Here is a 12907-nt window from a genome sequence, read left to right as displayed (position 1 = left end):
CAGGGCAGCGGCAGGCAGATGTATTTAACAGGCCGAGTAATGATGACAGTTGGGATGGATGGCCTGGGGCCCAAGGATGTTAGTATCGAAGTCGGACCAGGCGGAGTGGCGTAGAGATTACCGTGTGTGTGATGCTGGTGCGAAGGTGGGCAGTGTCTTTAGTGCCCAGGGCCTGCTTATGACGTAACGGCAGGCTGCCTGTTGGGCTTGCCGCTTGTGCTTTTGCAGCCACGCCCTCGCCCTCGCCCACCTGCTGACTGACCATTGAGCGCATGCCTTCTTTTGCTCGCTGCCAATGCGAACATGCACATGGTGCCCGCCATAGCCCCCCCCCCTCTCGGGCCCTATCCGCTGCCTTGACCGGTGTTGCTTCTCACCACCCCTCCTTTCGCTCACCAGCGCCTTGACGCATTCCGCCCTACTGTGGTGTCGCGCGGCTGTGCTGTGCTGTGCTGTGCTCTTCACCCTTCAGGTCGCAAGGCTCCCTAGCCACAGTTCCAAGTTTTGGCGCTGCATGCCTCCGCCTCCTACTCACCCGGCCTGGTTTGATGACGAAGCCCGGAGCCATCAGGTGTAGGGGTGCAATGGACACAGCACCACGTGAGTCGCTTCCTATTGGCCCATGTCGGTGGTAGCGTGCGAACCTCAGCGAACATGCGAGGATACACCTGTCAGCCCGTGGCCTGACATGTCGGCATGGCCCAGAACCCTATAACCCATGAACCATGGCCGCCAGACGCTGCCTGATGAAATCAAAAAACAACTCAGTGATGCCCGAAGGCGGCCTCTTGTTTCTTGTTTTGCGTGGCAACTCGTGGGGTCGTGTCGTTGCTTCTTCGCCCAGGAACCAGTCGGTAGGCACGGCATCTTGGTTAGTGCCCACGCGTAGTAGCCGTTTAGGCCCTGTCCACCACTCAGGAACAGACCCTTTGGGCTCCATGTAGGAAAAGCAGCCAGTCGGTCACCTTTGGTCGGCCGGGCCAAGAGACAGCCTCACAATTGCACTCATTTCTCTGTTCCGTTGCCGTCCACTCTATGACACCATAGCGCATAGACATTCCAGCTCTGTTCCATGCTATCCGCTCGCTTCGCTAAATTGCACATCATTTCACCGTGATAGCTCCGTCTGCAGCACTCTCTTTACCTCTTACGCTTTCCGCTGCCATAATCCCTCCCCTCCCCTCCCCGTCCCCGTCCTTGCCCGCACACGCTCCCTCCTCCCCTAGACTAAGCATCGCCGTCATGTCTTCCATCTGCCGCTCCAAGTCTTTTGAAAATTCTTCTAGTGCACGACTGATGCTAAAGTACGGCTTGCTGCTCTCGGCCACCAATCTCCACTTCTCGTGTGTAGCTTCCGTCTAGACAATTGCTCGTATCATAATCACTATGTCTTGTGCGAGGTGGCAGTGATGAGAATGATGCTGATGGTGTGTGTGTGGTCAGTCAGTCACTTTTGAGGAAGGAGCAACTACGCTGCCACCAAGAAAAACGCTGCGCCCTGTGCTGAGGCACCATGTTGGCCTTTTCTCTCCGAAGACGTCTATCGCTGACTTGAGACGCATATAAGCCCAGCTGATAATTGTGCTGTCGGATCCATGTCCTGATCATTGGTCACTTGTGCAGTACAAATCATAATAGACAATCCAGTAGTAAGAGCCCGAGTTTGTATCCCAGTATTCATGATCCTCTGTTCCGGCCCGATGCATATAGTACAAGCATACATACATAGCACTCAATCAGCTCAGGCCTTGATGGCGTAGTGCTTGCGGTTGTCGCTTTCCACCGTCTTGCCAGTCCTCTCCTTCTCCCATAGTTTTATTCTTGACATACGCTTCAGCATCCTCTCTTCACGCTCCCGCTCCATTTGAGCCTCTGAATCCTGTGCATCCACCTCCTCTGATAATTGTGATCTCTCACCGTGACGACCCAAATCCTTGTATAGCAACTTCTTTGCCTGCTCCCGCAGTTTCCGGGCCGCCTCGCGCTTGTCATTGCTGTCCATAGCCCCATTTGTCCTTGATGCCTCTTCAATTTCATCCTGCTTCTCTCGTTGTCCCCATGGCTCCAGGTCGGGAATCTCGGGCCACACAAAAGGCTGCTCCATCTCCACAGTCATGTACTTTTGAGATTCTGGGCGGAACCAGTGCCGTGGCTGTTCGCGCGTGTCCCGTACGGGCATTTGCTTTACGTACGAGCGGATGTTGAAGCATTTGACGTTGTACGCATGGTAGAGGTAGTCGCGGAGATCATATTTTGAAAAGTCGAGCGGGACGAGGAAGCGAGCGTGGTAGGGCGATAGCTTGGGTGTTCGTACAAGCGCAACTGTGAATTTGGGGCTGAAGATCATTTAGTTCAATTGTCTCATACGTATGCATTATGTGCGGCATACAGGTAGATCTTCTTGCTGCCAAAGGCGATCAGCTTCTTCGAGATGGGTACGGCGTCCATTGCGACCGACTGCGACTAGACGTGTGGATTCTGGAGAGAATTTGCGAGATATCAGATTTGGATATTGCGACTATTCAGTGGTGCATTGGCTTTGGCACAGTGCAATGCGCGTTGTGATGCCTCGCCTGGTTGCCCTACAGTGGGCTTTGCATGAGACTCAGAAATTGGATCGGAGGCCGACCGCACATCTCCGCGTCCGTGCGCATGCACTCCGCCTCCAACCTCTACCGTTGTCACCCACCCACCCGTCTGTTGCATTGTGGCGAAGTCTTGTTGTTTTCATCCAGAGTCATGTGCACGCATAGTCATGAAAGGCTGGATGAGTTCAGCACTTGGAACGAAATATGACGCTGCCGGGTGTTGCACGATTCATATATCTGTATCTACGGACTTGTTGGATACGAGGCTTGGCAATAGGTCAAGGTATTGGCAAATGCAAAGAGACATCAGACAGTCTGTTTCCTGAATATCATTGTAATACAGTCTTACATAGGGATATCATATTATTACTTCAAAAGCAAAAAACCTCGGTGCGAAAGAAAGGACTCAACTACAGGCCAACTTTACCAACACCTTTCCTGAGCGCAACGTCTATCAGCGTCTCCTGCATTCCCCGGAGTAGGCTCTCGGCAATATCCTTATCCCAGTAATTCTGGTTGTAGCATACGCTAAGCACAAGTTGACCTTGCCATATCCAGGTGTGCACCATCATTCGTAGGGTTAACGTCTCGGCACCGAGCCAAAAGTCCTCTACCTGAACAAGGCCGTCACCAATGTTGCTGGATAGCTTGTCGTCAATGGCTCCCAAGAAAGCAAACCTCGGCTGCAACTGCCCGTCCGTCTCTCCGTTGCTTCCGAGATTTGAGTCGGTCAACCTCTGTTCAAGAAGCTTGTGGAAGTAAGGAGATGAGCCCAAGTACGGTGCGTAGCCAGTGGCATAGACTGGTGCGAGTTGAGCGTAATACGAGTCGAAGTCGGTCCACGGTGAGACAACCACCTCGGTTGTAAGCACGCTCGTGTAGCTTGTTGGCGAGTTCTCTGGAGCCTCACCCTCGGGAATAAGGACACGGAGATTGTAGTGGAATGAAGCCATGAAGCTCCGCGCTTCTTCAGTTGGTGCCAGTTTTACTACCGCGTTCACCAGAGCCGCATGCAGTGCCACATCCAAGGCGAGCGCTGCATTGTCACAGCAATCCATGACAAGTTTTGTGTCGCTCTTGGAGAGTTTGACAAAGTGTCTTTGTGTGTATCCCGGCCTCTGAGCTTTGACCTTTGGTTTCAGCTCCAGGGCTGGCTTGTGTGGCTCAAGAGCAGCGAGCCGGCTCTCTGCCTGAGCTTCAATGGCGGGTGTTATCTCGTGACTGATGTGAAGAGTGTCCTCCATGCTGGGAGTCAAGTTCTTGGCACATCCGCCAAACACCAAGTCTGGATTCATGTTGGCGAGTGATTCAACGAGATGATTGAGGCAGAAGATTGCCCCCCGGGCGTCGACGCGGTAGTGTGGTGACCAGATCATGACTTCGGATGTATCGGGAAGGAAGTAGCACATCATCTGTTCGTTCCTTGGGATACGCCCCAACAGTTCATCCACTGTTTTACCCTCGGCAACGGAGAAAGTGGCCGACACCCACAAGGTGATGGACTCGGCGTCGCCGACACGGTAGACATAGTTGCCGTTGTATGGGAAAGCGGCAATTTCGGGATGGTTGTAGCGGACCTGTTTCCATGCGGTTTTAAGATAGGCAGCGGGATCCTTGATATCGGGGTGGAATTTGAGTTTAGCAACAGCGTTTTTGGCCCAGTTATCGCGGCCAATAGCATTAGGAACATTGCGGGTAAGTATGTTCATCTTCTCGAGGTAACTTTGGGGGCGCTCCCAGCGCCCTGGGCGGGTCTCCTTCCATGCACAGCCCGGCATGTTTATAGAGTAGTAGGGATGAATGATGATGAATGATGGAAGAATGAATTTGCAGGTGAAGGCTAACGGTCGAGGCAGAGGATATGTGACTGAGTATGGGTTCAGTACAGAGAGATTGTCTAGACTAAATACTCTGGCCGTCAGTGAGCCTCGAGTTAGTGCGGTAAGGTGGCCGGGGAGAACAACCCCTAGCCTTGGAGAAAGGCATGCTGGGCAATTCTTTACTGCAGCCACCAATTACCCTCGCTTGAAACACAAACCGTTCGTGGAGCTGTTGCCCTAAGCCCTTGTTCCGCCGTATGTACATGGGCATGCGAGTTTGGCGTAACTTGAAAGGGATCGGGGGTTCGGGCGGTGCGGCGCGTGCTGAAGTTAAGGGTCTACGCGGAAGTCGCTAGAGGACTAGAACCACCTGGACTATGGCCCACCACCGTCATCGCTTCTCCCCCTTCCAGCCTTAGTGTCTAACGGGCGAGGCCGCGCAAAGTATCGCGCTGAGTATGACGCGCAATACGGTCCGTCTACAAAGAGAGGCTAATGCAAGCAGAGGTGAGCATCGATCGGTGTTTGAATAACGTGTGTTCCTACTAGCAAATCCTACACCTTGTCCACATCCCGACGCTTTGAAACATTCACAACGTCTGGTTGACCGCTAGCGTCGTCGGCTTGTGTACTCATACTCTCGTATACTCTCGTAAGCACAAACGAAGCATCGTCAACCAGTGCTTTGCAAGTCGAGAAAAAAAGCACTTTGAAAAAGAACTTTTGGATTCTGCTGCACTGTGATAGGGGCTGGCCAGGACAGTCACCTTGCATGTGAAGCTGAGGACGAAAAGTACGCTAGACAAAACATGCCTGTGTATATTACAGAGAACATGATTCATTAGCCTAGTCTTTATCCTTGCAGAATAGAAACCCGAGCCCCCACCTTGACAGGACAAGAAAGCAGAATTCCCTGACGGCAATAACATCCAGCATATGAAACCAATCGGGGGTTTTGTCCCAGTATCTAACGGCGGAAGCGCTAGCTCCCGCATCCGCCGATCGGGGCGATGGAGCATGTTCAAAGCGCATCACACAATGCGAATGGCCTGCAGTATGGCTATTCCAGAGTTTATTCTTTTTTGCGTTCTCCGAGTTGCTCTGGCGCAAGCCGCAGTTTGTCTAGACTCAGCCTTCGCCTGCGAGTGCCAGAAGAGTCTCGTCTGTCGAGCATATTGCCTTTTCTCGGACATGAGCGTCAGCAGCGAATGCTTTTGTTCCCCGATGTCTTATAGTGATTTCCGTTTTAGGAGGCCGGCGAATCAGCGGTCTTCCACCTCGCCTCGAGGTCTAAGTAAGTAAGCGTATAGTGGACGCGGGCAGGGATGCATGTTTGATCTTCTTGACACAACGCTGACTAATCGCACTAGTTCATTCAAGGTAAGTAATATGTGCATGCCATGCTGGGTTTCTGGGAATCCCCACTGTCCTTCTTACATCTAAAACAAGCTACGTCTTCTGACGGCAACAACACCCGATGGACAGGCATGTCGAACAAGCTTCCAGCCTGTCAAAAATGCAAGCTGCGCAAGGTCAAGTGTGGTCGACAAGCGCCAAAATGTACGAGTTGCACAAAGGGAAATGTGGCTTGCATCATCGTCGATCCGGCGACAGGTGAGCAATATGCACGAGATTATATCAGACAGCTCGAGGTTCAAGAAGCCGACTTAAAGGCAACATTACACGGAATAGCTGCCGGCAGGCCTGAAACGAGCCATTGCACTATCGAAGCACCCCAGGCGACGCCAGCCGGGCTTCCGACGGGAGCAAGCCATACGTCACACGGCGGGTTTGTTGGCGATGGCAGCGGCCTCGGATTCTTGCGTAGCATACTATCTGAAGCGAAATGGCAACGCCATCGAACGCACATACTCAACCAACTAGCGACGCGTCCGGGGATCCAGCAACTGCATCTTTCGCCAAATCCACTACCCCCTGTGCAGGAAGCGGAGCAGCTTTTGGAAAACTACTTTACTCGCTTCCATATACACCACACATTCCTTTTGCGCCAAGAGGTTCTCGGCATTTTCAATCGCGTCTACAATGCATCAGCAACTTCTTCGGACCAAGACTGCTTCAGATTGCTCATGGTGTTTGCTATCAGTGCCACTACACGGTATCGTGCAGGGATCACCAACGAGCATCCGTATGGCTACTTCATGGCAGCCGAGGACTATCTTGGACGGATACCACTCATACGCGATATCGATGCAATTCAGAATCTTCTGCTGGTAGCCAGATTCGGAATGTATCACCACATCGGTGCTTCATTGTGGGAGATATCCCAGTTGTGTATGAGGCAATGCATCGAGTGGAAGCTGCATTTGAAGCCGGCACATCCCTTGGACCCTCTTGTGGAGCAGCATCGACGCCGCGTCTTCTGGGAGTGCTATGTCCTGGATCGATATAGTTCCGGAATCCTGGGACGACCATTTGCAATTTCTGAGCCAGATATTGAGGTGGAGCTTCCTTTCGATGCAGACGACGATTACTTGGTCAATTCAAGCATAGCGAGCCTTGATATGATGCCTAAGCGTGGCCTGGGGCCTTCCGAAGTATCCGTGTTCATCATTTGCATTCAGCTAAGGCGAATCAGCTCTCGGATACATTCGACATTCTACAGTAGTCGAAGCGCAGTGGCCTCAAACGCTACCAGTTCTGAAAGATTAACTGAGTTCAAGTCCATCGGTCACGTCTACACAGCCTTCACACGGTTGCGATCAGAACTGAACGAATGGCGGGCAACCGCACCAATCTTCCTCTACCCACGGTCCCTGTATGAGCGACCTGAATGGCATGATTTTTTGCATGAGAAGGATATGCTGCTCCTGGCTCGGGGCGCGATGCACAACGTACCGTCCAAGCCATATGCTGGTGCTGCTGTAAAGGAAATACTGACAGCCTGTTATGTTTCCGCGAGTAGAATCATTGAGCTGTATTCTACGTTGATGGAGAAACGCGCAATCACTTGGACACGCAGTTATTTCCAAGTGATCTTCACGGCTGGGCTGACTGTCACGTTCTGTATCAGTCTTGAGCTACTGAAAAGTAGTATAGAAGCAGACTTTGAGCAGCGCCATCCAGCCAGGACACTGGCTCTATGTAGTGTTATTCTGTCTTACTTCAAGGACAAGATGCCAGATGCAGCATCTGCTGCCGTGGTCTTCGACGTTCTGAAAGATGAATGCCTTAAAGACAATTTGTCTAGAGTTGAGACTTCTAGTTCCAACCAGGATCCAATGCGCAACTCTGGAACACGCTCTGTCCAGAACAATTCCAGCATCGTGGCCGGAGACCTTGAACAGACTTGTGGCACGATAGCTGGTGCCATGTCGCAGGACAACATCAACTTGAGTCCCAGCAATGGTCAGTTTGACCCACACTATGGACTTGGTTCCCAACAGTTCGATTTCAGTCTGACCAATAACCTCATGACACAACTGGAGGCTGGACTTGGAGAGTACGCATGGGGTTCACTACCACTAGACGGCAATTTTTGGGATCAAATGTCATTCAACTATTGACTCTTTATGTACTCGTCCAATCGATCAATCGCTGCCATAGCCGTCTCCATCTGTGTTTGAGCAGTAGCGGCACCAATATGTGGTGTACTTACTACGCGGCCGGTACCCCAAAGCCCACCATATCGCTCCTGTGTGGGCGGCTCTTGCTCATGGCAATCAAGACCCGCGCCAAAGATGAGCTCTTCTTTCAGCGCTCGCTCTAAGGCGGCCTCATTAATAATGCCGCCACGTGCGGTATTGATAAGAATCGCGTTCCGCTTCATCCGGGAAATTTGTGGATAATCGATAAGATTACGTGTCTGGGGGAGGAGAGGGATGTGAAGTGTAACGACATCAGAAGTCTCCAGAACTTGCTCTAATGATTTGGCGCGTGTGTGAGGTATGCCGGCCCACGCGTCTTCTGGCAGCAGGGGGTCATATGCGACGATGCTGCAGCCCAGGCCTCCCTGGAATATCCTAGCGACCTTCTGACCTATGTTTCCCATGCCGACTATTCCAATGGCCTTTTGGCTTATTATAAGACCAGAACACTTTTCCTTTGGAATGGCTTGTCCAGAGCTTTGCAGTGCGGTGATGCGGCCTACTTGACGTGCCACAGCCATGGTCAGAGTGAGCACTGTTTCCGCAACAGCCTGTGCATTGACACCGGGAGTATTGAAGATTTTGATGTCGCGTTCGCGGCATGCTGCGGCGTCGATCTTATCAATGCCTATTCCTTATTTAGAATCAACCCGTCTTGGGAACGATAGAAGTTTCATACCAACACCTTGCTTGCCAAGAGCCTTGAGCCTGGGGGCCGACTTCACATCATCCGCTGTCAGGTATGAGCTGCGAATGAGCAGATACTCCGCCTTTTCCCGCCACTCAGCATGTCGACTGTCATCGGGAAGAACGGCGTCAAACAAGGATTGCGCATGTTTCACGGCTGTAGGATGGAAGGTATCAAGGAGGTACACAGTCGGCTTAGCTTCTTTGCCAGCAGATGGAGACTCCGCAGGCGAGTCGATGCGACCTGGTGCCATTGTTTATTCGTGCAGGAAGTGTAAATGCTAGTACAGCTTGGTCGCAAAGATGTCAGCAACGAGGCTTGTGTCTCTTTACTCTTGCGGAAGACATGGCTTGATTTTATGTCCATGTTTGAGTCACATCTACATGGTGACTGGTTCAACCGGTAGACGAGACATGTCCGACGCGTGGAACACGCAGTGATAGCCGGTGCCACTGGTGCAGTACGCTCAATGTTCAGGGCATTGGGGCATCATGGGGCCCCACAGCATCGCCCACTGCCCAAGGATGCCCCTCGGTCGTGTCCGATGGCAACCACTTCTTGCAGCCGGAGCTTTCGGATGGTTCCAACGGCGCCGAAGGCCCACATACCCGGGAAACGCGATTGGTCGAGTGCGACAATAGTCTATCTGCATTCTGCATGATCGAAATGCACCTTAAGCTCTAAACCATTGGCCACAGTCAGACCGTATCGAATATCCCATGGGGGTGCGGTCGTTTGATTGGTAGATGTACTTGAAGCTTTCTACTAGGCCAAGCTGAGGCGAGCTTCGGCCTTGGCTGCCAATTTTGACGTTCAAGTGTAGCGCATCCTTTGTATAAATGCCAACACTGATGACATATTCTAAGCCATGGCACTGAGACGTGCACATGACATGCAGCATGATACAAGCTTGTGAGAGGTGCTGGAGGAGAAAGCAGAAGGTTGTCTTGCCGTTCCCGTACAGACTTATCGCGCTCATGACTTCCTCTAGTGCTCGCGCGACTTGCCTTGCACGCAATGTCGTGAAGCCTCAACCACATGTGTGCAACGCCGACTCGGCTCTACAGCTGAAACACCCGGACTGAGCGGTTTAAGTTATATAGAGTCCTTGAAAATTAGGATTCAAACACTCGAAACACAACTTCGGGAAGAGCCGTTGCAAGATACCACACCATCGAGACGAGGATCCGATACACCTAGAGATCAAGATGATACTCAGCAACTCACTAACATACCAGGGTCGTCCGAGGTCGTGGATCATCCAAACGGTGATCTACATGACACAATAGAGGAAGCATCATATCTTTCACTAGCTGCTATGGGCGCACAGCGGGCGGATCGTCAACCCTTCCCAACCCAGGGCCTCTCTTTCCTAACTTTACTGTATGCTGCAATCGGCGTGTCAGGGGCAAACCCTTCAACATCTCAGGATAACCATGCTTTCCATTCTGCCACTCTGGCTAATCTTCGTAACGACGTTGTTGTGGCCCATTACGAGCAAAGTAGAACCGTAAACAGCGCCGCACTCGACAAGTACGTCGAGTTTGTGCAGCAGTCTTATCCGTTCATAGCCAGTGGAGACCTGAGAGACGTGTTCAATATTGCTTTGCAAACTCAACAGGGCGATAGAAATGCTGCTACTGGTAAGTTTCCAAGAGGTTGCATGTTGTTAGCGTGATTCAAATTGTGATCCGAAAGCGGCCTTGAACGGCTGATACTATACAATCTCTTTTCGTGCCCTTCACGCTCGTTCCTAGACTAATCATACAATCAGTCAATACTGTAGTTGACGCAGAGTTACCTGAGACGACTGTTATGATGCTGTTCGGCCTCGCCACAGGCCTTCTGGTGTCGCCAGGCTATACGTACACTGAAGTCATCGCGGCCAAGTATGCAGCGTGTGCAGTAGATTTGCTACCTCGCGTATTCGAACGCGCGAGTGACTTATCGACTGTTCAGTGCTTAGTCGCATTGACAATCTACTCGCTATACACAGCACTCGGAGGTTCAACTTGGCATTTGCTAGGCTTGGCAATGACGCGCTGTGTTGCGTCTGGTATGCACACAAGTAGGTTGTCTGACTTGGAGTCAGACAACGAGAACAAACGAAACAGCTGCAGAACCTTTTGGACGCTCTACATATTAGACACGTACACCAGTACTGCACTAGATCGACCATTTTGTCTCAGTGATAATGACGTTCTGGTCTCGTCGCCGACTTCGACAGAGATTGGCAACGACGATGGGCGACTTCGCTGTCTAGTCGAACATGCTCAATTGCTCCGGTCCAATCGTTCAGAGGCTACGACAGACTCTTGGGTTCACTACATCAACCTCCGCCACTGGTACGATATTATGGATACACCCGCAGTTCCGTCACTCTCGCAATTCCACATGTTGGTCCGTGGCCTTATCGAGATAGTCAAGCGACTATCACTCCAGAACGACCAGAACTGGAATCTGATATTGTGTGGGGCCGAACCGGACATTGAGAACTACCTCAATCTCTTGGAGACTCAGCTTCTAGAACAGCGTTGCGCACCCGCAGCTTTTGACGCTTTCGATGTGTTCGCAGTTGGAGTCATGATCATGCAGTCACGCATGGTAAATGAGCCTGGTGTAAATCTGGCCGAGCAAACTGCGGCGCGCATAGCTGCACGGAAAGGCATTGTATCGCAAGCTATCAATGTCCTGACAATGCTCTCAATGCGATATTCTCCCGTCCGCAGTCTGAGAGATGTGCTCTCGGAGTGTCACGCTATCTCGACAGACAACCGGCAACTTTCGTCTTCGTCGCACCTTCGCGGTCTTATTGATCGTTCAGAAATATGTATTTCGAAGCCCCTGCAAGATATGATTTTTAGGGGATTTACACCTTGAACTTGCACTTTCTTTCGTCATTGCAAAGCTTGGCCAGACATTGTTTCACCATGGGGCGGGATACTGTGGCGGAGAAACCTACAGTCTATAGTTAATTAGGCGACCTTTTTATTCATTTTGAAAAATACTTCTAAGGGAAGATATATGCCACTCGACTACACAATACTCTAACATGCATCTTGCTTGCGAGTATTAAGGCAAACACGAGTGGCACAGGTCACGAAAGTTCAGCCATTGGAAATAATAAGACTTGAATTTCTCTCTACATCTGATGGTCATCTACTGGAACCTCCGCTATCTGAACAGCATTGCCGTTCAGCTTCTCTGGTACACCGTTACTTACGTCATTGCTCACACCATTGCTCTTGATAGCCTTGACATCTGCGGCAGAGCTTGAGGCCTTGACCCTTTGGCTCAGCTGTGCCATCTCTCCTGCTCTCTTTGTAGCACCTCCAAGTAGCAGTGGACCATCTGTGGCTGCCATGACCCACCTGGCTCCCATTGCGCAAAACTTCTCCACAAGATCCAGCCTTGAATGCAATCCTCCAATTCCGACATACTTTCCATACTTCTTGCATGCATTAATTGTCTTCTGATACACTTCAGTCAATCTTGGGTTATCATATTCGCCTGGAATACCCATCTCAGCTGTCATGTCGTTGGTGCCAATAAGCAGTGAGTCAACACCATCAACAGCCGCAAGCTCTTCAACACACTCGACAGCTTCTAGGGTCTCCACCATGGGAATGACTAATGTGTTGGTGTTGACTACAGGATTTGTCTTCTTCGCCGCAATGTGACGATATTGAAAGTGGGGCAAGTTGTTGACAGAAGATCGGTGGCCTTGCGGCTGAAATTTGGCAGCGGCGACGACGTCTTTAGCATCCTGAACGGATCGTATGTGAGGTACAATGACACCAAGTGCGCCACCATCGAGTACTCTCGCGATAAACCATGAATCTTTGGAAGGCACACGGACGATGGGTGCAATACCTGCATAAAGTGCAGCAATGCATATTTGGCCTGCATTTACTGTTAGCCTGACGACATAATGTCGAAGGCAAAAGACTCACTTGTAGTGTCTAGGTCGAAAGATGAATGCTCCATATCGATCAAGATACCATCGAACCCGGCAGTCTTTGCCATCATTGGCAACTCAACGCTGCGTACAAGCTTGACTGAAAGTGTGTATGCCACCTCATCTCTGAGCATTTTCTCCCGCAGAGAGTTAGGAAGGGTTACTTCCGCCATGGCGTGTGTAGTAGTCAAGTGATGATTTAGCCGGTTCAAGGAAGCTCAAGACAAGCTGGAGAGGTGAAATGGCAC

General features: G+C 51.2%; 8 protein-coding genes across 8 annotated transcripts; 2 read left to right on the top strand and 6 right to left on the bottom strand.

Moving 5' to 3' along the window:
* Positions 1-709: 709 nt before the first annotated feature.
* COCCADRAFT_97504 (uncharacterized protein) lies at positions 710-940 on the bottom strand (the record flags this gene model as incomplete). Its single annotated transcript, XM_007714624.1, has 1 exon — positions 710-940. One exon carries the CDS (start codon positions 938-940, stop codon positions 710-712), a length of 231 nt encoding a protein of 76 aa, XP_007712814.1.
* A 232-nt stretch (positions 941-1172) lies between these two features.
* Positions 1173-1358, bottom strand: COCCADRAFT_60560 (uncharacterized protein; the record flags this gene model as incomplete). The annotated part of the gene is made up of 1 exon (XM_007714623.1): positions 1173-1358. A coding segment is annotated over one exon (186 nt), but the record flags the coding sequence as incomplete, so codon positions are not given.
* A 383-nt stretch (positions 1359-1741) lies between these two features.
* Positions 1742-2448, bottom strand: COCCADRAFT_26695 (uncharacterized protein; the record flags this gene model as incomplete). The annotated part of the gene is made up of 2 exons (XM_007714607.1): positions 1742-2336; positions 2390-2448. 2 exons carry the CDS (start codon positions 2446-2448, stop codon positions 1742-1744), a joined length of 654 nt encoding a protein of 217 aa, XP_007712797.1.
* A 550-nt stretch (positions 2449-2998) lies between these two features.
* COCCADRAFT_37234 (uncharacterized protein) lies at positions 2999-4366 on the bottom strand (the record flags this gene model as incomplete). The annotated part of the gene is made up of 1 exon (XM_007714622.1): positions 2999-4366. One exon carries the CDS (start codon positions 4364-4366, stop codon positions 2999-3001), a length of 1368 nt encoding a protein of 455 aa, XP_007712812.1.
* Positions 4367-5895: 1529 nt separating this feature from the next.
* COCCADRAFT_37233 (uncharacterized protein) lies at positions 5896-7932 on the top strand (the record flags this gene model as incomplete). The annotated part of the gene is made up of 2 exons (XM_007714621.1): positions 5896-7617; positions 7813-7932. 2 exons carry the CDS (start codon positions 5896-5898, stop codon positions 7930-7932), a joined length of 1842 nt encoding a protein of 613 aa, XP_007712811.1.
* A 4-nt stretch (positions 7933-7936) lies between these two features.
* On the bottom strand, positions 7937-8954 carry COCCADRAFT_97509 (uncharacterized protein; the record flags this gene model as incomplete). Its single annotated transcript, XM_007714620.1, has 3 exons — positions 7937-7963; positions 8025-8641; positions 8693-8954. The coding sequence occupies 3 exons, from the start codon at positions 8952-8954 to the stop codon at positions 7937-7939; spliced, it is 906 nt and encodes a 301-aa protein (XP_007712810.1).
* Positions 8955-9192: 238 nt separating this feature from the next.
* COCCADRAFT_37231 (uncharacterized protein) lies at positions 9193-11581 on the top strand (the record flags this gene model as incomplete). The annotated part of the gene is made up of 5 exons (XM_007714619.1): positions 9193-9330; positions 9621-9642; positions 9769-10344; positions 10488-11305; positions 11336-11581. The coding sequence occupies 5 exons, from the start codon at positions 9193-9195 to the stop codon at positions 11579-11581; spliced, it is 1800 nt and encodes a 599-aa protein (XP_007712809.1).
* A 262-nt stretch (positions 11582-11843) lies between these two features.
* On the bottom strand, positions 11844-12832 carry COCCADRAFT_37230 (uncharacterized protein; the record flags this gene model as incomplete). The annotated part of the gene is made up of 2 exons (XM_007714618.1): positions 11844-12604; positions 12655-12832. 2 exons carry the CDS (start codon positions 12830-12832, stop codon positions 11844-11846), a joined length of 939 nt encoding a protein of 312 aa, XP_007712808.1.
* Between the last annotated feature and the right edge of the window lie 75 nt (positions 12833-12907).

This window comes from Bipolaris zeicola (assembly GCF_000523435.1).
Source record: "Bipolaris zeicola 26-R-13 unplaced genomic scaffold scaffold_85, whole genome shotgun sequence".
NCBI lineage: Eukaryota > Fungi > Ascomycota > Dothideomycetes > Pleosporales > Pleosporaceae > Bipolaris > Bipolaris zeicola.
This window is presented reverse-complemented; position numbering and strand designations above follow the sequence as displayed.